This window comes from Melozone crissalis, unplaced genomic scaffold, assembly GCF_028551555.1.
Source record: "Melozone crissalis strain CALT ecotype California unplaced genomic scaffold, PUWL_Pcris_2 ptg000006l_1, whole genome shotgun sequence".
Taxonomy (NCBI): Eukaryota; Metazoa; Chordata; class Aves; order Passeriformes; family Passerellidae; genus Melozone; species Melozone crissalis.
The window spans coordinates 27,188,063-27,212,453 of record NW_026535784.1 but is presented as its reverse complement, the minus strand read 5'-3'; the positions used below and the strand labels follow the sequence as shown (position 1 = coordinate 27,212,453).

The 24,391-nt window shown below is 37.2% G+C and overlaps 1 protein-coding gene across 1 annotated transcript in view; it reads left to right on the top strand.

Annotated features, from left to right (window-relative positions):
• Nucleotides 1-24,391, top strand: part of WWC2 (WW and C2 domain containing 2) — a 94,524-nt gene that overhangs the window by 16,256 nt on the left and 53,877 nt on the right. Inside the window, exon 2 of the mRNA XM_054294955.1 lies at nucleotides 18,095-18,204. Within this exon, the coding sequence (XP_054150930.1) occupies nucleotides 18,095-18,204 (110 nt within the window). The remainder of the gene's footprint in view (nucleotides 1-18,094; nucleotides 18,205-24,391) is intronic.

The window sequence follows — 24,391 nt, the reverse complement described above, 5'->3', positions numbered from 1 at the left end:
TTGTCTCTCTTGCACAAGGCCATACATTTCTTCTGCAGATTCTTGTCCAAGAATATTGGTTTCATTATCAGAAGTTACGTGTGGTGCTTTGGGTTTGGGTGGGCTTTTTTTGTATTTATTAGGATTCCAAATGAAAGATGAGTACTGGTATGAATGGACTAGTGAAAACAACAATGACTCTGAGACAGAATGTCTTGTAGTGTAGATGCAGAAATGCTGATAATTACTGAAATACTGTAATGTTAAAAAATAATCAGTTCTGTTTCTCCCTGGTACCTGGAGACTGCTCTGGTACCATTTGGTAGAGGTCTCTAGTTCTAGTTGCTATTTATGTAAGTTTATGTAAACCAAACCAGAGACCTTGTTACAATCTGTTTATTGCAAATGCAAATGACTGAAGTACAATGACTTTAATATAGAGAAAGCAGTATGGTGAAGGAGAGAAAATGTGTTGGGTAAAATGAAATCCTTTTTGTGTCTGTGGCATGAAGCAGTGAAGTCAGCAAAAGTCAGCAAAAAAGACAGGACTTGGACTTGCACTTGGATTTCTAGTAAAGAGCAGAGTTTTCCCACTATTTCTTCAGGGTAAAAAACTGATGAAGTTGGGCTGGGAGAGAATGAATTACCATGTACTGAAAATGTCAGTGAAGAGCTATGCAGATTGCATTTAAGAAGGAATGCAAATGCTTTATTTTATTACAAACCCTGCATTGCTTCCTTACTGCTTTTACCTACAAAAATTTGGTTCTTCATAGTATGGCACAGAAAGAGGTGCTTGTTATACTGACAACTCAAAGCATGGTTTGATCAACTCATAAGTGGGTTAAAAATATTTTGAACCAAATTTAAAAGTATGGGTTTTCTTTAAGCAAGCATATAGTGCTGATAATTAACTTCTACCTTTTCAAGAACTTGACAGAAGATCAGATCTCTCTTTTTATGGCTGATTTAAATCCATCATTATTCTATCCAGCAAAACTCCAAGTCTACCTTTGAAAGCTCTTTTGAGAATTACACTTCCCTACCTTAGGTGATATCTGCCAGATCAGGAAATTCCAACTTCTCTTAAATTTACTGGGGAGTTCCTGGAGTCTAAAACTCAGATTTTTACTGGACTGTGAATAATCATGGTCCTTTCTTTCTTCCCTAACCTTCCCTAACCACATACTTTCTAAATTAGAACTTTAGCCATGCTGAGTGCCTGCAGATAAACTAAAAAAGAATTGCATGGACTGTCATGAGCTTGGAAATCTGTCCTCTTGTTAGTCGAACTCCATGCTCATACACATTCTGACTGAAGGTTAATTTTCCTTGTATTTGTTTTCTGTACATAGCATTTTGAAAAGCATTAAAATGCATGCAGACACCCAATGGTATTTTCAACAGATGAAAAGTTTGACTCCTACTTAATTACAGTGTGCCAACTTTTAAACTTTCCACTACTTCTGGAAATTGTTTTAGATGACTGATGTTTATAGGATGAGAGTCAGAAGCCTAGCCTCCAAGAAGATACATTTTATTTTAAAAACTTGAACGATACATGAAGTAATTTCCTAAAGGAACCTAAGGATATTATGTAGAATTGCAGGAAAAATAGTAGCTCAAAGCATTAATATTTATGTTAAAGATTTTTCACAAAAGCAACTCTTGTAGGTTGATTTATGAGAGATAGTAAGAGCCTTCCATTGAGAAATTGGAAGAGAGTACATAAGTAATTGGATAGTAGAGATTTGTATCTGGACTATCTCTTAAGAGCAATCTTCTCTATTCAGTTTAAAAGAATAATAAATGGAAAATGGAGATGTAATGGTTATCTTGGCAAGGAGTGACCATATTTCCACTGTATGAGCTAATCCTGTGGTTTTTTCATTACTCAAACTATATAAAAACTTTACATCTAACAAAATACTGAAAGTGATTTTTATGAAGTAGTCATTTAAAAATACTGTGTCTAAGAAATTCTAGAAGTCTGTAAAATTGCGGCTTCCTAGTTCAGCTGAATTTATTGAAGCATTGCTTATATGGCAGCTTGCCTCTTACAGTACAAAAGATGCATACAGTGTGGGAGATTACTGTTAAATCAATTGTTTATGCTTAGGTGTTGTTTTTCTATGAAAGTGCCTCTGCTCAATATTTGAGACAGCATTGTAGTTTTTTGTGTCACTGGCAATTATTTTTTAACTCTCTCCTTATGAGCGCCTCATTAACTTTAAAAAAGGTCAAAATGCCTAAGGTAAAGGCTCTCAGAGATGGATGAAATATTTTTTTGGTTTTCTTTTGGCAAGCATGACAAAAGTATTAATCACATACAAAGTTTGCTTCTAGCCTTGTCCAAGGCAAGGCTGCCTTTGACTTGAATGTAGATATTTCCTTGAATGTAGATATTTCCTTGGTTTGTTCTGTGAAGTTTTGGATCTTTCGCAGGACTGGGCAGTTAACTGATTTACATTATTCTAATTTGAAATTCAAGTAGCCAGTAGATCAAGGTATTAGAATAAATAGAAATTTTCCTAACTGCTCAAGCATTTGCATTTCATAATACAACAGCAACCAGTTAAGATTCATTATTAGTCAAAAAAACCCTCAACCTACCAAAATCAGCCTCCTAACTTTCCCCACATTAAAACTTTACAAAGCAGGTAAGCATTTCTCAATTTTGCTTGCTTGATCCTGTCTGTCTTGTTCAAATAGGTAAATCATAAGGAGGAGGAGGAGGTGAAATCATGTATGTTGCAGCACTGCCTTTGATCCCATCAAGAACCAGGATTTCAGTGTCTTTTAGGAACTCTGTCATTTCATGACCAATTCACACCAGTCTGAATTTGGACTGCAAATGGTTCCACCCTTTTTCTTGTATTGGCATTTTTACTGGTAGTGAGCTGGTTAGGCAGCTAAACTGATTTTTAAAAAATTGAAATTCAGTTTTTCCTCCTAGCTTTTTTTCTTTGAACTGATGTACTTTGGAGTCCTAAGAATGCCAGAGAAGAGGTATGAACATGTAGCACGGAGGAAAAGCTGAACTCTGACACCCAGGTTAGGTCAACTTAAATTGTTATGGAACTGCAGTATTTGGTGTGGCATTAGGATGGTGCAAAAATCATTTTTCTCTACTCAAGTTACACAATAATGAAGTTTTAAGCTCCAAGAAACAAAAGCAAGGCAGGAGTGAGTACACAGCTGTTCATATGTGTGCATATGGTTTGGAAGCATGGCAATAGCAAACATTTAAAAATGATGTGCAAAACACATGGTCAGCTGTGAGATCAGAGTTGCTCTCATACAACTACTCCATTTAGTTTTCCTACCATGCCTCTATCCTCATGTTGCATTTTTTTCATTATATTCAACTTACACTTGTTTCAACTCATGTCTGTTTTCTCTCATCCTTCTACCACCTTAACTCTTGCAAAGAGCCTGACAGTCATCTCAGAAACTTCCTTGTAGGTAGGGGCAGCCTGCTGCTGCATCCCTCTGAAGCTGCCTCTTCTCCAGGCTGAGCACCCCTCAGTCTCTGTCTCTTCCCTTCAGCTTAGTGCTTGGGTGCTTCATCTCCCAGGCATCCTGGTGGCTTTCCCTTGGGCTTGCACCAGTTAGGTTTGTTCGTGTTTTTCTTGCCTTAATTGAGATGCAGTCTAGTGAGTGCAGAATAGAGGAGATTATAACTTTCCTTGATCTATTGGCCACACTCTTGCTGATAGGGTAGGCTGTTGGCCTTCTCTACATCCAGGGCACTGGTTTACTGACAGCCCACTGCTCACCAGGGCCCAGAGTTGCTCCCCAGACAGTCCCAGCCTCTACTGCCCTAAGGGGCATTTGCTTCCTGGATGCAGGACTTTGCATTTGTTGATTCTGAGTCTCTGAAGGTTCCTGTAGCCCAACTCCATCTGAATGATGTTCATGTCTTGACTATGTTGGTTGTTCCCACCCAGCATGGCGTCATATGCAAGTCTGATGCCTTTTCCAAATCATTAATACAGGTGTTAAACAGGACAGGTCCCTCCAATAGTCCACTTTTTACTGTACACTACAGTCCACTTTTTATTGTACAATACAATCTGTTGGCCACCAGTCTGAAGAAAGTCAATCATAATGTGCAGGCTGCTGTTGAAAAACTAGGACAGATGAAGAGATTTGGGACTGTGTTTTTAGTCAAAAGTTGAGACTAGCTATGACTTCTTTGTTATTCAAGATGTAGCTCAAACTTGTTAGTCTCTTGACTAAGCTAGCTTTCCATTGTTAGTAAAATTCAATTTTGACCATGTATTATTTGCCAGAAATGGGATTCCTGTAAGTTTAAGAAATGTCAACTTGAAGAAATACTTCTAAAAAAAATCCCTTGTGACTATAATTCAACACAAGCCAAAAAAAACCCAAGTTAGGCAAAACTCTAGTGATTCATTATAAATGGGTTCAACTAAATAATAATTAAGAGTACACTGAAGAGACTTCAAGGATATTTTTGGTTATGAGTTATGATACTCACAATATTCTCTGTAGTAAGACAGTTTTAAGAATACGTTCTAATAAGTTTCAGTTTGAAGTATGTGTTTTGAAGCACAAGACCAAGTAGGAAAATGGTTGTATCTGGAATATCATATTTACTGTCATTGTGAATCTGTTCTTTGTAATTTTTGTCAAATCTGTTTTTGAAAGCAGTTTTGATTTTGAACTCAACAAAATGCAGTGGCAGTGAGGTCCAGGTATGATTGTGCATTGTGCAAAACTTTGTTTTGAGCCTACTCTTCTGTAGGCTTCTGTACTTCCTGCATGTGTTTCTTGTAGCATGAGAAACAAAATAAATGCTGCCTGTGCCTTTCATGTGTTTGGTATTTGCACTCTGTAAGTAACTACCAAGATGAATGATATTAACCTGTTCAGTTATGTTACATTCTATACCCTGATTGCCACTGCCCACTTTCCTCTATGTGTTGATCTGTAGTTTTCCTTTGAACATGTTGTCATGGTGCAGAAGTGCAAGGGCTACCAGAGCTGAATGCAATATTTAAAGGTAATCACACAACAATTTTATATAAATTGTGTGGTGGTGTTTTCTTATTTGTTTTATATTTGTTTCCTCATAACTTGTACATAAGGTGTTTGGTATTTTGACTTCTGCTTAATGTTCAACTGATTCAGAGCCACCCATGAGAAGTTGAATGACTTCCTCAGTGGTGTTGGCAAAAATAATTGATGTCTCTTAGTCTAGTACAGTGGTACAAAATCTCTTCACATATTTTTGTAAAAAACCTACTCCTTTTTTAATTTTAAATGTTAGCTTAAGTGAAAATGTGCAGAATAGCCTCATTGTGTTATTCTCATCTTCTTTCCCCTTCTCACATATGCTTTTACTTTGAAAGAGAGGACTCATAAAACATGGCTGTTACCTACTCATAAACATTTTTTGAATATTGTTTTGATGTTTGTATGCTTATTTGAAGAAGTGCTAATTTACTCTGTGCTGTTAGCAACCACAAATAGGGATGAGGTTTTAATATGTACTGTATTCTCAGAAGTAATAATTTAACCTGGTTTAAAATAATCTTTTAAAGTCAGTAACGCAAACTGCTAATAAAGCTGAAGGGAGTGCATTTTCATGTTTGGGAAAGGTAGGCAGCTCTGTTTGAGTCAGTAAGTAGAGTATTAACTCATCTGGAAACTCCAGGTTCCCTTTTACAGTGTCTCAGATAATTCCTCAGCAATCTTTGCAAATTACTGCCTTGAAAGTATTTCCCCTGCTCTAAACAACTTTGTGCCAACCACACTTAGTAGAGAGGGATGTGTGACAAGCAATGATAGGCTGGAGGTAGAGGAAAGGCTTGTAAGTGTTCAGGGAAAGGGAACCAAAAAGGATAGCTGACCTGAAAGGGGTTTAGTCCATTTGATGTGAGAAGCAGAAGCTGATTTTTTCTTTTCCTTTCCTTCCAATAGAAGGCCATGCTTCAGTAAATTGTGTTTGTGTTTCTGTGTTTCTGCTAGGAAATGCTAGAAAGTTTGCTGCCTCCATGAAAGGTTTTGGGGTGGTTTTTTCAGGCAGCTTCAGGGAGTGGGTGTGTGCGAAGGAAGTCACAGCAAACTTAGGCGTTTCCTGTTGGATAATTGTTACATATTTCCCATTCCTCAAACCCTGATGCCCCTGGGAATAAATTTGATCTACATCTTGAAGTCAATTAATATTGTGAATAAAGAAATGTAAAAGCGGTAGAGCAGCTGAAGGAACTCTGCTTTGATTTTGTTTAGTGTAACACGGTTTTCTGAGCATCTCGGAGTATACAAAGAAAGGCAATTTAAAAAAAGCATTACAATCTAGAGTTCTTTGTATTAAAATTATTAGTGGGAGGGATTAAATGTAGACCAGAACATGTATCTGAAATCATCTTATAATTATAATTTTACATTACTGTAATCTTACAGTACCCTGACTTCATTATCTTGCACTTTTAAGTTCAACATTAGATTTGTATGAAGCAAAGGTTTGTTACAGCCCTTGCTCGTTAGTTCAGTTTTGTGCAGTTTTACTAATATATGTTAGCCCCTGACTTCCATCACTCTGCTCTCAAGAATGATTTTTCTAGAGTCTCTTATCTGTGAAAACAGCTGAGATTGAGGGATATTTTTGAACCATTTGCACCAAGGGTTGGCAGACTTTTTTAATGATCTCTTACTAATATTAAAATACAAATATATTGTCCTTTTCCTCTTCGGTATTTTGTTGCTTGCAGTTTTATAAAATCAATGCTGTGTTTGTTCATTTTCCATGAGCAAAAAATTGTTGACACATTTTTAAAGATTTCTCCTGTAGCATCTGGAAACAGTTACCAGAGACCAGAGATCCACCAAGTGATTTTGTGCCATTTGAGCCCTGATCTAGCTCAGTCTTTTTGCAACAGGAGCTGCATGGTACTGCAAAACACAGAATGTTTAATGAAGTATGCCTTCAAAATTGTTACAAATGGTTGGATGAGATGCTGGAATCAAGATATGAAGAACTCAGTATTGAGAATAACAGAGTGGGGTGCTCTGTCCTGTTGGGTGCAGTTTGTGGGTCTGTAACCAACCTGCAGAGACATTGGACATATTAACTTAAGTTCCCTTTTCCCTGCCTCTGGAATGGTTCTTGGCTGAAGGGCTTCACAGAACTGAAGTTAAATGTCTGTGAGGTTATCTGGGATGTTCAGGTGGATAATACCTTTTGAAAGTATTAGATTTAGGTTTCCTGCTACTGAAATTGGTAATGTTCCTGCTGACTTCAGTGGGAGCAGAGTTAGGTGAGGAGAGTCTTTAAATATCCTCTCTATAAATCCAAAGGTCACTTACAATGCAAGAGTTTGTTTACAGGAGAAGTGGAGTTTACAGAACAGAATTCTTTTTCAAAATAATTTTCTGTGGTGGATGAGGTGAGTAATGGGGTGATTTGGACTAGTGTGTATATGAAATTACAGAAAGGAAGAGGGAGAAAAGTTAGAGATTGGGAAGATCTTTTAATGCTGATATTTAATATGATAATTTTCTGGGGTTTGACTATGTTTTTTCTTTGAAATACATTTCTATTTCTCATATTTAATTATCACAATACAAAAATGTCCTAAATTTAACTGTAACAATATGCCATGAAAACTGTTTTTGGTACTTTGTGCCTGACAGCCAAGATGACAAATCATGAAAATTAACAGAATGTTTTAATCCTCTATCATAAGGCTATCTGTTTTGATTAATTCCTAATAAAGTATTCTAGTCTATAGACATTTTCTACCTGTAGTTTGTTGTATCATACTTCTATCAAACAGTAAGGATTGGTTGCTCCTATTTGCATGTGGAAATTCCTGCAGAGTTTGTGCCATTTTTTGAATTTCATGAACCAGTGCTTGACTGGGTTTGTTTGGTCTTGGTTTGCCTTTTTTTTTTCCTTTTCTTACCTTGAGTATTCTTAAGAGTACATCTTCCTATTGTAGGAAGAATATTTGCTAGTAAATATGTTAAATGAAGAGCAGAGTGGTACAAGACAGTAGAGGAAAACATTTTGGAGTCAAGTTTGCAGCCAGAGATTGGAGGATCGGGAACGCTTAAAATTGCTCGGAAAACAGGATGGCATTTATGTAATTAAATTAAAACCAATAGCTAAGTTTCTTAACAGTGCTGTCAATTGATGATAACATTTTCCCTCTAACAACAGTGTACAGTCATATATATATAAATAACCTATAGCAACACTGCACATAATAGCCTTTTCATAATGTCACTGCATTTGAGCTTTCCAGGGGAATGGCAAAGGTCATATCATTGGTTTATGGCTGTGGAATTATCCATGTGCTAGGCTATGGTTATCAGACATTCCTCACATTCCAGGTGTCTAATATTATAGTGCTTACATGCCAGTGCAGGACCAACTGCTGCGTCAAAGAAAAATGCTGCAGAAAACATTCATGGTATTACCCATTTCCATTTCTCTGTGGTTCCCTTTCCCCCCTAACCTTTCAAAATGTCATCTTTGCATGGAACTTGGCAATGTTAAACAGATAAATGAATTACAAATAGTGATTTGGTTGGAGGCTTTGCCCTACAGAAACAAATAGCTGGTATGCTGAGCTGGAAAATAATGGTTCTCCTTTTCACTTTTACTACCTTCAATGATGAAATGATGTGGTAAAATGTGTAGCTGAGTTCAGCGTGGGGTTTTTCTTCATTGATGGCAACTGTGAAGTGGAAAGCCAAAATAGCTTATCATAATCAAAAGGAAAAGGAAACAAAAAACCAAGCCAGCAGGCAGTTTGACCTGGTCCTGCAACCAGTGGGTGTGGGTCCCTTCCTTCCCAAATGCATTCTTCCCTTTCTGGGTCTCAGCTATTCAGTTCATGTGCCTTTTCACAGAAGCACCTGTGAGGGGACAGAGGGAGCTGACATTGAGCTAATGCCACCTCTTTGTAGCTGGGAGGAGGCAGTTCTGCTCGGCTTGCTTGCTGGTAGCACATTTTTATGGCAGTCATTGACATGCACACAGCATCTCATGGAGCTGGGAGGCAGAGCACTCCCTCTGCACTCGCCTCCCTCTGTCTGCTGCCTGCTGGACTGAGAGCTTAACTTGTGTGTTCTCTGCTTCCTTCCTTTTGAGTGTGTGTGTGAGAAGGACATCAGTTGACCATTTTGTGTGGGTTCTTTTCTGTGGAGGAAGCAGGCAAGGTCTTTGGATGACCTGAAAATTTTCATCCATAGCTTTTCTGTATTGCATAAAGCCTAGGGAGTTTGGGGATGCGTAGAACTTTTCAACATTGAGAACAAGTCTTTTAAAATAACGAAATAAAAAGAGTATTAATTTTTGTTAATATATTGCAAGCACTTAATTTCTGATTTTTTTACATTACACTTGCAAAACTGCTAAATGAAGTAGGAAGGTATTTTTTTTGGAAAATAGACCTTAGGGACCTTAAAGATCATCCAGTTCCAACTCCCCTGCCATGGATTGGGACATCTTTCATTAAACCGGCTTGCTCAGATTTCTGTACAGCCTGGCCTTGAACACTTCTAAGTATGAGGCATCCACTATTTCCCTGAGCAACCTGTTCCAATGTCTCACTATCCTCGCAGTAAAGAATTTTTTCCTAATACCTGACCAAAACCTACTTTCTTTCACTTTGAATATATCCTTTGCTTGTCTGAAGCTATATCATTCTTTCTGTAGTGGGTTTGTTGTTCAGCTATTTTTGCTGTCACGTTTTACTTTTGAATACTTGTGCTGCTGTTACAATAAGTGGACTCAAAAACTTTGCAGTTATATTTTTGTTTCAAAGAACTTGTTTTCTATGTACAATACAATTTTTGTAGTAAAAATCATAGCTGTATTGGCTTAAACTGGTGAAGTTCATAATAGATACTGGAAACTAAGAACTTTTGTCAAGATTCCTGGGGTTTTCCATATTGTGCAAGTTTAGTAAGTTATGTATAAATATAGCGAATTTAAGACTTCTTGTTGTAGTGTGGTTGCAGCAAGGTTTGTTGGCTTGTTTTCATCCTTGTCCTGGCAGTTTAATGTTTAACTAAATCAAAAAGAGCTGGAAAACATGTGAGGAATGAGTACAGTTTGCACTGTAGTTAGTGCTTGTCTCCAAGCCCCAGCATTGGTGAGGTGCTGACTTGTTATTTCTAAGCAGGACTTGCTGAATATGTTGAACAGCTGGTGCTGTGCTACAGCATAGGAGACTGAATTGGTCTGCAGGGAGGCAGCAATCAGAACTGGTGATGGGCTGATATTGCCACTTCACATGGTAGTGGTAGTGCAGCTGTCTCTCTGGAAGGCTGACTGGAAACTGAGACACTCTTCAGCACACTGCCCTTTTCAGCAAAGCATTTCAAAAACACCTTGAGTACTCTGCCTAAATTACAGAGAAGAAACCACTTATTCAGTACTCTAAAAAGGTTTTTTAAAATCCCAAAACCTATGAGGACAGAAAAAGATTAGATTTTAGTTTCTACTTGGACCTTGTGTGCTTCCTGAATATAGTATTGTGTTTACCTGGTTTGCTGGCTAGCTAGACAAGAGTCTTTTAATGGAAAGTGTATTTTTCAAATACACTTAGATATATTTCAAATACACTTCTTAGATATTCTCTGAAACATCATTGAATGTGGTATATCTGTGTGAACCCACAGCTCACTTATAAATGGGAGTTAGAGTAAATCACTGTCAGTAGGAGTTCAGTGCTGGAAACCAAGTTTTTGAGCTTGTTAAATAGTTGTGAGAGCCTGTTATCTGAGTAGTATGTATTCAAATAATGTCCCTCCATTCTGGGTTGCTGTGAGGTAGAGAAATAATGTATGTCTCTTAGCATAATTCTCCATCTGCACGTTTGTACATTTTTCTTTACCAAAGAAACTGCAAAACCAAAAAATATATTTCTTTAAGGTCTGCTGTCTGTTGTAAGTATTCAAGGACTTAAAAGAATTACAGGATAGAAATTGTGAGCTATTAAAAGTGGTACTATACCAGTATATTTTTTTAGAAAACCAGAATCAGTGCTTATTTCAAGTTTCCATTCTTATACAAATTTGAGTGTTTTACCTCTCTTTGTATTACCAGGAGCAAAATGATCTGAAATCTGGAAAACAAGTGAAAATTCATGCAATCTATCCAGGAAATACTTGCTGCAGGAGTTAATAAATCTTTGTCTCCATGAAGTGTATAACTGCTGTGAGTTCAGTCTCTGCAATTAGGTTTTGAGTATCCAGTGGTGCAAAATGTGAAGGTGCAGTACTGTTGCCTGTTACATATCCATTCTAGCCAGGAGTGTAGCTGTGAACATTTGACTATAAACCAATACCATTGTGTGCACGTGTGTGTTGTACAAAGACATTAGTGGTGCACCTGCTAGTGTCTGCAGGCATACATTTAGTGCTATTAAGAAGTTTAATGTTATTGAGAATATCTCATCTTTAAGGGATGGATTACATTTTGTTTGAGCTATTAGTGATTCTGTTTTGGCATAGAAAAGGTAACATGCATGTTTGCTGTCTTTTGAGCACAGGCATTTGTTGACATTTGGTTGCACACATCTTGTGAACAAGGTAAACATGCATGACCTTACCATATTTGTTTATTTTACACGACTATTTCAAGCTGGGATTGCGACCATGCTGCTCCTTGTTTGATCTGTTCTAGCTGGTATTGATGCCCACTTAGTTACTCTTTCAAAATAATACCTGTAATAAAGTGGCAGTATATCTTAATAATACCCTTATTAAAAGGGTACCTAAACAATTCAAAGTTTGTACATAATGTCTTGTACATAATGTCTGAATGGGAGGCAGTACTGTGTTAAGAATAGGGTGAAACATTTAGCAGCAGAAGTCCTGTCTCATGAATGAGCTTTTTTAAGAGAGAGATTTTGTGCGGGATTTGCTAGTTCATAACTTATAGAATTGAATTAAGAAAGAATATGGCAAAAGGGTGTTACGTGGGCCAATTCTGCCCCTTTTGACAGGTAAACAGCCTGATTACCACTTTTTAAAGTTAGGAAAGAGACAGCAATATAATTAATACAAAGTAAATTCATTTGGTTACAGCTTTAGCCACTGTAGTTTGTAGAAGAGAAAATTGTGTTCCCTATGCAGTGTAATTTTCACACTGTTAGTGACCTCAGCCATAGTGAGCAGCAATGCCTCTCTTTAACTCTGACCTGCAATGTGGAGCAGCTGCTGGGTCTCTTTTGCCATTCTGTGTGCACTCTGCTGCCTGCAAAAGAATTCATCCCACTTAAATTTAGTTACCCTTGCACACACTAAGGATTCTTGCATTCAGAATCCTGTACTCACTAGGGAAAGAGGGAAACCCTCAGGTATGAAGTAGATGTACTGAATCTACCTCTGTAAGGAACCTAAAGCAGTAATTCAGGTTTAGTAACTGGCTTTTTTGAAGTTAATGGGATTAATTGCACCCCCAAGTTTTATATAAGAAATTTTTTTTGAGTGCCTGAAATGAGTAAAATCCATGTTTGTGAGCATATTTAGTATGGGATTAGAATGCATGTTTATACATCCTTCAAAGTAGTAATGACTATAGCATTAGAAAGTTAGGTAAGAATTGAATTGATTTTGAGATCCAACTTGAGCACTAAATTCAGGAGGTTTGGTGAAGAATTGAGAACATTTTTCTACTTCTGTTTGTACATTCCTTTCATTCATTAAAATTTTACATTGGCTTCTCTCAAGCTATGGATCAAAATAAGAATTAAATACTTTCAGTTGTCCTTTTGCAAAATAAAAGAACAATTGATACTGATTTTATGTTACTATTCTGTGTAATTGTGCTAACTGAAAGTGCTTGAAGGAAACTTTTTGTAAACTGTTGCATTGGTGAGTATTACTGTGAATAAACCATCTGTACACCCTTCTGTAAGGGTGTATGGATTCCAGATAACTGTGCATGCAATCCTTCCATCACTGGATTTCTTCTCTTACATTTTAATAGATTGCCCATTTCTGCACATCTGAATAGCAGCTTTTGTTTTGTCTTCTCATTTCATTGGAGTTTGGAGAAGAGGTATATTTTTCAGAAAAATTTCTGTCAAGAAAAAGTGCTAACAAATGCTGCACTGTAAAAGAATTAATGTGTAATATGCATCACTATATATGAGAAATGAATGAAATTTAATCCATACAACATTTTGTGTAAGTGTCACACGGGATCTTGCTATGCAACAAAGCACATGAGTTCATTTTGGGTATTTGGAGAAAGTTCTCAAATGCACATTGAAGTTGCTATATTAGTTGGGCATTGACCCTAGTTACAACTGAATTCCAAACTACAAACTTGACTCTTGACTGTAGGCCAAGTACCACACAGCAAAGAAGATGTTCTTGGAAGTAATTTTGAAAGGCATTAAGATGAACCTGTTAATAATTCTTAGGTATTTATGTACCTCTTACAAACCTGTGTTTTCTTCCTTTCTAACTGAGGTAAAGTAATTTCAGGTTTGAGCAGGGTGGGGTTATTTCTCATGTGTGTGTCTCCTTCCCCCTGCCCCCCACTGCCATTTTCTAAGATCTGCCTACTGTAACCTTCTTCTTCTCTTTTCTATTGATAGAGTTCTAATCATAATATGTATAACTTATGTTTCATTATTACAGTTTATTTAATCCTGAATGGATTTTGGAGAAAAAAGGAGTCAGAGAAGGAATGCAGCAGAATCCAGCATTTCTCTTGCATAGAACAGTTTGTTCAAACTAGTGTGTATGTGTGTATATACATATATGTGCATACACATTTTTAAGAACATGCCTCTTGATATTCTCAGGTCAGAGAAATGGGCTATATATTTTACTGCTATATGTGATGTTTTGCTATTACAAATAGCAGTTTTACTACTATATGTAATAAATGCCTCATTTTTGTGGACCTCAGTCTTGGAAAGAAGCCTGTCTTCTATGTATTTCTAGTTCTGGGGACTTCAAAATGTGATTTACATCAAATAAGAAAGTTGTCCAAATGAAGCATTATTTCTGCACTGACAGTCCATCAGTCTGCACTTATGGTTCCATTTTCCAGTGTCTTCACCCTCATTTTTTTAGAGCATGGTGCTCATAACACCAAGGTTTTGGGTTCCATCCCCATGTGGGCCATCCCCTTAAGAGTTGAATCGATGATCCTTGTTGAGTCCCTTCCAACTCAGGATATGCTGTGGTTCTGTGATTCATTATTAACTTTAGCTGCATATACTGACTTATTCTTACAGGTATGGCTGTAGAAGCAAGAACATCTATAAATGGCAACACATAGATTATTGCAGAATCTGCATTTAAGAACTTAGCTAGCTAACTCTGTATTTTGAAAACGTTAAAGAAAAATGTGGATTTGATATGATAATAGAGGTCTTCAGTTTGTAAACTGCATTTGTCTCCTAAGTCTCCCCAAGCATCTGTAAAGTGATTAACATAATCATGGATTGTTTACATAATGGAATTGCAGATTGCTTCCTGGTTTTCCTTAAAATAGCCACTTCTCCTTATGCACACCTGCCTCTTGTTCACTAAGGTTAAAAAAATAAAAAGGCACCCCTAGGTGAGAATACTTAAGCTTAATGATATGCATTAAAGAAATCCAAGCCTTCTATTAACTAATTGAACTTCATTGGATACTAAATATGGACTTTGAAGCAATCTTTAGAGTATTGGCATTCTTTTAGGAACATCTAAATGTCTGGCTACAAACTGAAACTAAATATTATGAACTACCCTTAGAATATCCGTGCCCAAGACATGCAGCATTTAATCCTCTATTATGGTGCAATAAACCTCATTTTTCTTGGATGACATTTAATGAATGTAATGGCAGTCCATCTATCATAGGTTACTCTGTGTCACAGATAATGATCTTCACACTGACAAGATTCCTTCAGTCCTTGTTCCTAGATATTATTTCCTGTCCAATTACATCTTGTAACTCTCTGCTCTCAACTTTTGTCTTGCAAATTTTCCCTTGCTTCCTGTTGTGTTAATTTTATCCATTTGTCATACGTATTTTGAAAGTAAATAGTGCTTATGTTGTGTTCGGAGGGCCATAAGCAATCAGGTATCAATCACCTTGTGCTGATTGCTGTTCAGTTGTAAAATGATGCATCAGGCTCAAAAATTATGTGCTATTAAAAGACTCTGGAACAAAAAAGGGAGTCATGGGAATGTTACCCTCTTAGGTAATTGTGATCTTATTATGGACAAACCTTCTCATGTTTTAAAAATCTACTCTGGGGCAGTTCTGACATAGTTCAGATCTTAAGGATGCGATGTTCAAGCATGATCCAGCAGAGCAGGATTCATAAAACAAATTGTCTTGTACTGCCTGTCTTTTTGGACCTCTGTCTCTCTCTTCTCATTTTGTTTAAGGTCCAGTGTGGGTCACTCAGTACATTTCCAGAGTGTTTTAGTGTCACTTTAATTTATGGAGTGTCTGGGATGAGAGAATGGCTGTTATTCATTCCTATCATATCTGGTTTCAGACAGGTGAGAACACCTGGACAGAACATGTGCATGATCAGAGTCAAATGCAGTCTAACCTAGAGAATGTGCTATTTATAGGAAGAAGTGAATATTTGATTAAAAATAAAATTAGTGTACAGTGGAGATGAAAAGCCAGGGTTGTACTGGGCTTATATCCCTGCGTAGAGGCGATCTAAAAATCCCATCATGACTGTTGATAGCTCTGGTGTGTAAATTTGGTGAATGTGTTGAATGTTTATTAAAAACTATCTGGCTTTGTTCATATGAGTTTGAGTCCATACTGTGATTTCTATGTTGCTATATGGCATTTCAAATATATTTCCTACTAGAACTACCTGAATTGAGTTTTGAGTTAGTGTTGTGATGTTGAGGCAAGGATGACACTAAACTTTGTTCTTCAGTTTGTTTCACGAACATCTACACTTGTAATCAAATTTGAGACAGGACTTTCTTCACAGGTAGGTGTGCCTTTGAAGTTGGCACATCTTGTTCACATGACTAACCAGATTCACCAAAGCACTGTTGCTTTTATGTGATTGATGCTTCCTCTGAGCATTAGTGGCCTGGGAACTCTTTGACATGGATGCCCTGTGTTCAGCCTGCTGCATGCTGCCTGCCTGAAATTGTGCTTGTATTTACCCTGGAGTTGAAAGGCTTCTCCTGCTTCCCTAAGAGCCATCCCTTTCTCTCTAGCTATTACAACAGAGCAGTAATCTTTGAAGTGGTGCTGGTGATTGTAAGTGGGCGGCATTTGGGCAGGTGCGTTTGGTATGGCAGCACTAGGCCAGCTGTTGGCCTGCTGAGCTGCACAGCTGGATCCTGGCCATGGCAGCACAGCTTCTGCTGCCCAGAGAGGAGGAGCAAGGTGGCAGGTCAGAGCTGGGGTTTCTGGAGAGTCCTTGTTGCAGCCCCACTCAGGGCTGTGCCAGTGTCTGGATTTAAAGATGCAGGTCAGCAGTGTGAGAGGATACAATGCATAGGCTTGACTTGCTACAGACCTTCTCTGGCCCTGGAAATCACTGGCAAGTTGACAGCCTGCTTGTGCTGCTTATAATCTGTATTTTTGTGTCCTGGTGATCCAAATGCAATTCCACATTGGTAATTTTATCTGTATTTTATAATAGTTTTTGGTGTGTTTAGTGGTTAACATAGCAGTTTATAAGTGGCAATAAATCAGCAAATTTGTGTTATACATGCAAATTTGTTCAGAACCTCAATAAAGTGTTAGTAACCTTCACTGGATTTTGAGGTAAACTTTGGAGAAATATGAGGAAGTGGATTCATGTTTGCAATTTAAAAAACATAAATTGAAAAAGAATCAATATTCAAAATGTTTTGAATCCTGAGAGCCTTGTTCGTTATGATTTCTGCAACCCTAGCTTGAAGAAATGCTGTTCAACTTAGAGAATTGGTAGGTCATATTCATTGATGATGATGATAATAAAGATTGTAGTGGGGCAATTATTTCTAAATCAAATTTGTGCTTAAATTTGTTTTTTACAGCTGCATAAAGAATTAAATATTTTTGTAAGGTACTTTCTATGTGCTGTTTTGTACACAAAATCCAACTCAGTTTGTAGAAGATAAAAATGTACTATTCTTTTCTTTTACATTTCTCACAAAAGTGTCAATAAACCTGTTTCTTTTGGTCAGGAATTAATAAAGAAAAAATCCTGAAACATATGAATTAACTTTTTATTTGTGTAGAATTTTAATGGTGAAATGAAAAAACAGTCTTAGGTGATGAAACTTAATCAGCAGTAAGCAAAGGAGTGCTGCTTGTGTGTCCCACAAATTTCTCTTCATCATGCCACTCTGGATTTTTTTTTTTTGAAACTCTAGATATCTACTTAATCTTATTGTCACTATGGCAACAATAAAACCTTAAATTTCCTGTTCTTTCTATTAAATATATCACTATGTTAGAGGTGGCATTTATCTGTGGATTTATCAATAGGAAACTCAATACTAATTTTTTTTTTTAAAAGGACCAAAAGATGATCACGTAAAGCTTTGCTCAGCCTCAGTTGGAAAAGAGCCCATGTATTATATTCATCACTCTAGTTCTTATAACAAATAGATGCTCTATTATTAAAGTGAAAAACTGTAATAGTCTGTCTTCCTGCAAAAGCAACATATGAACATCTAAGGCCCATTAAATGTTACTTGTAGTGTCTACTCTGTGCACACTGCTGCTTGTTTTATTCATGTGCAGGGATTGATAAGTGCTGCTAACTGCATCCTAGGTGGCTTTCTGTGGTCATAAGAAACAGTGATGTTGAAATCTTGTACTCTATTCACTGACTTGAATTTGAAGGGTCCAGTTTTCCTGGGGACAAATAGGAATATAGATAATTTCCTCTTTTTAAAGCTGTTGGTTGTTGTTTAATTTTAGACTGTCAAATGTGAATGGTGTTGCAGTGGATTTTTCACTTGAGTTCCTGTACTGAAAAATGTTTGCAATAATATGTTCTGCTTTAAGAGGAAAAAAACCAACTTGCTCTTCTTTCTCCTTGCTATGTTTCTTCAGCTTCTGTCATAATAGGAATTAATATGAAAAACAGATATGTGGAAGGGAGAAAAGCTATATCACTGAATTGTTTCCTTGCTGTAGGTTGACAAAGCCCTTGTCATTTGCGGATTGTGTTGGGGACGAATTGCCATGGGGATGGGAAGCCGCGTGTGACCCTCAGATTGGCGTCTACTACATTGACCACATAAACCGTAAGTACTTCTGGTTTGCCATGTTGGGTATAAAAGACAGCTCATCTTGATTAGAATCAGAATTCTTGATTAGAATCAAAATGCTGGGGAAAATTTGCCCTTTGGTATAACATTATTGGTTTTTAAATGCTTACAGGAAAATCTGCTGGTATAAAATGGCGACGTCTGTTTCTACATATATTTCTAATTGCATAGTGAATATGTCTAAACCATGTAAAACTAGCAAAATATGAAATACAATGCTATTCAGGCCTGCTAAATGGATATACTCCTGAAAGCATTTCTATTTTCTCTTTATACATTTATTACTCCATATTGATATGTTTTTCTATTTTCCGAGAAATAGTCTTTAACAGCACAATAGCAAAGGTTCTGTTTGAGATCAACTCCTGAATCTAGGTACGTGCATCTGTGCTAGCAGTACTTATACTTACCTAAAAATTAGCAGGTATCTACAGCCATTTCAGAACCTTGAAGTTAGCAGAGGCAACTGCACAGGGTCAGTAGATGTGGCATGGACAGTAAGAGACCAGTGGCCTTCTGAATCTGGCATCTCAAAGTGGCATCTCAAATGTAGGGGCAAGTGAATCCAAGTGGCATTGTCTAAGCCACTTTTGCAGTCACAAGATCTCTAGTCAGTACAGTTGGTGTAATGTAAAATGTGATGTATGCTGACTGGTTGGCTGTCTGCTTTGCAGATGAGATAATTTAACCTCCTTTGGTTGGGTTGGACTAGAACTCTGATAACTAGAATGGGACATTAGATATCAGCTGTACTTGTTAAGCACCTGCAGATAGACACCTAATATTGAACTGTATCCCACCCAATAACCTCATTTGTGCTCTTAATTACAAAGCCTTGCTTTGCAATTAGACTCCTCTGATCTTACATACAATGTTAGACACTCCTGCTTGTATGTATTTTAAACATACAAGCATCCTTGATTGAATTCAAAAGGTGAAGAAAGTAAAGGGTTTTCTTCTGCATCTAAATGTGATTATCAGCATAAAATTGTCTCTGACTTCTACTTTGGCCAAAATTATAGGGCATACACCAGTAAAATTTTGAGAGCCAAGTTGCATTTCTGGGTGTTTTGAGAGTGCTTTTAGATCACTGTACTCTGATTGTGCTCTTTTTATTTCATGCTTGTTCAAAATTTTTAATCAGTTCTAAAAACCTCTTGTAGCTTTGTTGCCTGTTATATTAAGAAAGAATTTAACTGCTTTCTTTACTCTTAAATGTTATACCTGTGCATTGAAAGTGAATTCCTGAGTGTTAGGAGCTATTCATGGTTTGAAATTTTGACATACTTAAAGGCAGTTTCCATCCCTTGTTTGTTCAGTAGTGCTCTTGATTCCTCTTAAATTAATGTATGTATTCCTTTGTAGCAACTTCAGTGAATGGTTGCTACACCATTTTTTAAGTGGTGTATTTTAGTTATGTGCACTGTATTTTGCACAGTGTTTTGGTGAGAGTACTCTCCAGCTGCTGGGTGGTAAGCTGCCTAAGAATCTTACAAGTAAGTGATTTGTTTGATGCACCAGAAATGGAGATTATAACTTCTACTTCATCTGACTTAGGGTGCATGCAATGTTTTGATGGTATTGAAATCTCTGGTATGGAGGTCACTTAAAATGAATGGAGAAAAGCCTTTCTAGAAAACAGGTTTTGTGTCTGCTTAGTGCTTTATTGGTTTTGTAACAAGTCAGATGTGCTGAGTATGCTTTTTGGATTTGAACTGTTAAAATTCCCTGTCAGGACAGTGGCTGTGTTAGAACAAGGAAGACTCTTTTACTCTTTTGAAAGTGGTTTTGTTAATTCTCTCTGCTACTGGACAAAGAAGCCAAATGAGGGAGAAAAACTGTACCTACTGCTAGGAGGAAAAACAAATAGATAGATGCCTGAAAACAGGTTGGATAAAGTAGAATTTCAGGACTCATAAATAGCAGCTTGAGAGATAGCACCTTGGGAAGAAATCTGCTCCCATGTGTTAGGTTGGGAGAGGGGACTAACGATGCTTCATGTTCGCTGCTGTCTGCTGAATTTATTTCAGCAAAATATTTGACGGAAGGCCCACTGAGTCTCTACTTTTGCATCCCGTAATTAATTATTCTGAACAACTTCTCTCATATCTGTCCTTTTTCTCATTTGTTTTTCTAGTGTTGTTCCTACTGTGTGCCTTTCTACAAAGCTACATTTGATCCAGCTGTGAAGTTTCAGGTTGTCCACAGGACTTGGACCAGTTTTACTATGATGACTGCAAATTTATTATATTTCTCAAGCCAGCCCACAGAGCTATGGAGGAGTAGGTTGCTACTCATGGTTGTTCCCTCCTTTTCTGTAAAAGGTTGAAAATGTTGAGGTTGAAAATGTTAAGGGTGGAGTTTCCATTAATGATCAGATAGGTACTTGCTGCAGTGGATATTGACAAAACTCCCCAATAATTTAGAGAAAGCAATTGCACCTTGCAAAGTTCTGAAACTTCTACTGAATTTTTATAAAGTAATTTTTTTCAAAAATTATGTAAATCAACATACATGTTATTTTTTTTCACAATATTTTCCTCATCTGTGCAATTATTTGTCTTGATTTTTTTCCTTCCCTTCTCTCACATAAACCTGAGAAAAGCCTCCTCTTCTCTTCTGCAGAGGGTTAAGAGTTGTCTGTGAGCAGTCTGCAAATGTAGAACAATCCCTCAGATTATTTTGGGGTCAATATGTTTAAGGATAATTTAGTTTTATTTTATTCTCACATTTTCTATATTTTCTATATTTAATTTTTTTTCGCCCCCAAATATAGTTTGGGTTTTTCAATAGCCTTAGAGCTTTCTCATGATCCCTTTGGATGATGTAACCCACTTTGAGAAGCACTGACTGAGGTCATTACTTTATGAATATATTACCCCAATTAGGAGTTTTAATGCGATGCTTTCAGCTTCAAGGGAGACCAGATTACAGGCCATCTGGCAAGGCAGAACATGCATATGATCTGGGTAGCTAATACTGTAAGAACTTAAATGCTTACCCTGTGCTTCAGTAGCACCCTTTGTTAGAGGATGACTGAAAGGATATTATTTGGTGGGCAGGGCCTGAGGAGTTTGTTTTGCACAAGGTCCTGATTACTGTGGTTTGAGAGAGCCCAAAGATTTTATGACTTATGCTGTTGACTCCTGTAGTCATTATTGCATACCTGTTCTCATGTGTTCATCTACTTCAGCTAATTTGCTATCATTTACTAATTTTGCTAAACAACATGGTTAGGAATTCAAGGCCATACTAAAAATAATACATAACATATTACTCCACTTTATTTCATGTATCTGCAGGTATCATCACTTTCAGTCTTTTTCCAATTCTTCTGTGGGGTTTTCCATATCAAGCATTAAGTGTCTGAGATGTAAACATTTATGTTCTTAGGGCTTGGATTTGCAAACACCTTTAAGTTGATATAATCTGTGAAAGTATTGTTCCTGCTCTATTGCTACATCTGGCCTTTTGTTCTGTCTCTGCAATGTTTTTGCTTATACTGCCATGAACATTTGCATGGCCAGACAGTGAATCAGATCAGGGAGCTGATTCAAGTTGAAACTAATCTGGTATGGGGGAGGAAAAAAAAGTTGCTATTTGTTCTCCTTTCCACACCTCTATTTATGCAAGCAAGAAAAGGAAGGTGACCTGGGGATATGAATGAACAGTCAGGTGGAAGAGATGGAGGATAGATACTTTTCACAGTAGCAATGGTTAAAGGCATTTTGAAATTACACCCTGGAATTTTCATCTGTTCTGTGCCAGAAAACAGTTTTAACTCTGAGGCTGTGACTTCCAGGTGCACTTCTCAGGTGGTGGTGGCAGCTGAAGTAGCAGCCATTGCTTGATCCAGTTCCTGTCCCCACATTGTGTCCACATGAGGATATGCAGTAGACATGGACAACAGGGAAGGCCTCTGTTTCCTGAGGTGTGAGTGGTTTTCCACTTCCTTTCCCTTGCCCCAGCTGCTCAGGTTTTCTGATCTGGATCAGTCTATGGTATGTTTAGATGAACAGTTGTGAGGTAATGGCAGAAAGAAAAGGAAACTTCTGGTTTGACATGCATGGTCTGAGAGGATCCCGTACTGTGACAAGTTCTGCCTTGCCTTCAGCAGCCTATTTGTTCCTAAATAACTTACCCCACTTACTTTCAATTCTTATCTGCCAGGTAAGTCTCAGGAATAACAGGGCAAATGGTTGTTTTCTTCATTGCAATAATCTAGTTAACTCATAAAACAAATACTCTGCTGTTAGTAATGTTTAGTGGCAAAGGTGGCAGAATGGCAATGAGTGACAGCATTTAAAAGATAATAATGGGAAAGAGTAGTTTTTCCTAGCCCTGTACAGTTTCAGACCATCACATCACTTTCTTTTTGCCAGTCTGTATTTAATATGATGATTCTTCTCCCTGAACTCTACCCAGCACTTTTCTTCAAAATGGAGTTGGACAACTACCTTCTCTGCTTCTGCAGCTCTCCCTACTTAATTTCAACTGTCCCTTTTGGAAGCATGAATGTATCTTTCCCAGAAACATCCTTCTATCACTGTTTCATCCACAAAGAAAAGGAAAAAATTGAGTCAGTGATGCTAAAAAAAAAAAAAAAAAAAAAAAGGAGAGAAAAGGCTAGCTATTTACACTGTTTCACACTTGCAGCACAATGTTTTAACTATAAGAGTTCTATTTCTTGTTGTAATCTTAAAGGTTTTCATGCTAGTTTATGCTTGTGCAACCGGTTTATCTAAGACAGGGACTTTTGTGGACAGACTGCTCCAGCCTGGGAGTCTGGTACATCTGCATCTATGAAAGTAGGCTGGATTGATTTTCAGAAAAGGAAGAATCTGAAAATCCCACCAGGAGTCTGTAATTACCAATAGCTTGAGGCAGTCAAATGCAGAATCATCACAAATGTGCCCGGTTTGTTCCCATGACCTACCACCATCTTCTAAGCAAGTGGTGGCATGCAATCAATTGTGAGGACTCTCTGCTGTCAGCAAATGTACATGGCAGAAACCCAAGTGCAAATATGTGTTATCCTGAATGTTTTTTGTAGGTATTTTCTCTGTATTCTGGCTGTAGGAATGGACTAGAGTAATCTGGTGCATGCTGGCTACAGAAGGAGGGCTCAAGTAGTGAAGGCTCTGGATAAAACATGATTTTACCCGCTGGCATTTATGTAAAGATCATACTTGCATCTTTTTCTTATGTCTTTGTTCTGCTAGCCTTAGCAGCAGAACATTACCTGCTTGCTTGATAATGTAGAACAAAATTCTCAGAGTTACTACTGCATTTCACTCTGAAACACAGAAGCATATTCTGTCCCATATCTGGAAGAAACTAATAGTAAAAATATTTGACTTAATCTTTTTTGGAAATCTGCTCATACTTGGAGAGTATAGCTGGAAAAAGTTCTCATTTTATCTCATTGCCCAAATTCAAGCACAAAATTATTTAATGGAAAAGTGAAGAAAGTGTCTGGAAGAGAGAGGTCACTTTTTGTATGAAAGTTTGATGGTAGGAAACAAGCTGTAGAGGGGTCAGTTTTGAACATCCTCTAAATAATGTAGTTTTCATCCATGTCTCTCTTTAGAACCCATATTCCATTTAATTATGTGATAGAATGTGATTTTCTTTGAGTATCCAGCAATGTGTTAGATCATTTTTAATATGTCATCTTTTTTGCTTGCATGGTCTTAACTGAAACTGCTGTCTCTGTAATGTGCAATTCTTTATTTTTATGTACCTATTGAACAAAAATGTCAGTATGAAATGACGCAATATTTACTTGTGAAACCTTCCACAAATTTTTTCAGTACAAATTTCTTTTATTGTTGTTTGAGTTTGAATTGCAAGTATTTTAAAAAACAGGGAGAAAAGAAAGGAAGAAGGAAAAAAAATTCAGAAAGCATTTACCATGTAAACAATAAAGTACATTTCTTAAGACAGTCTAGTAACACTTGGTTATTCTCCCTGAAACTAGCAGAAGTACTGGAGGATTGAAAGCCAGTCTGTGTATCTAGTAATGTGGGATATACTTGTAGAATAAACATATCCATAGTGATTGTGTAATGCTGTTGATAAAATTGCTTTCATCAACCACCACTTAGCTAACTTGTACTATCCTGTGGTAACTGGTATCTAACAACATTTTTCCTCTTCTGAT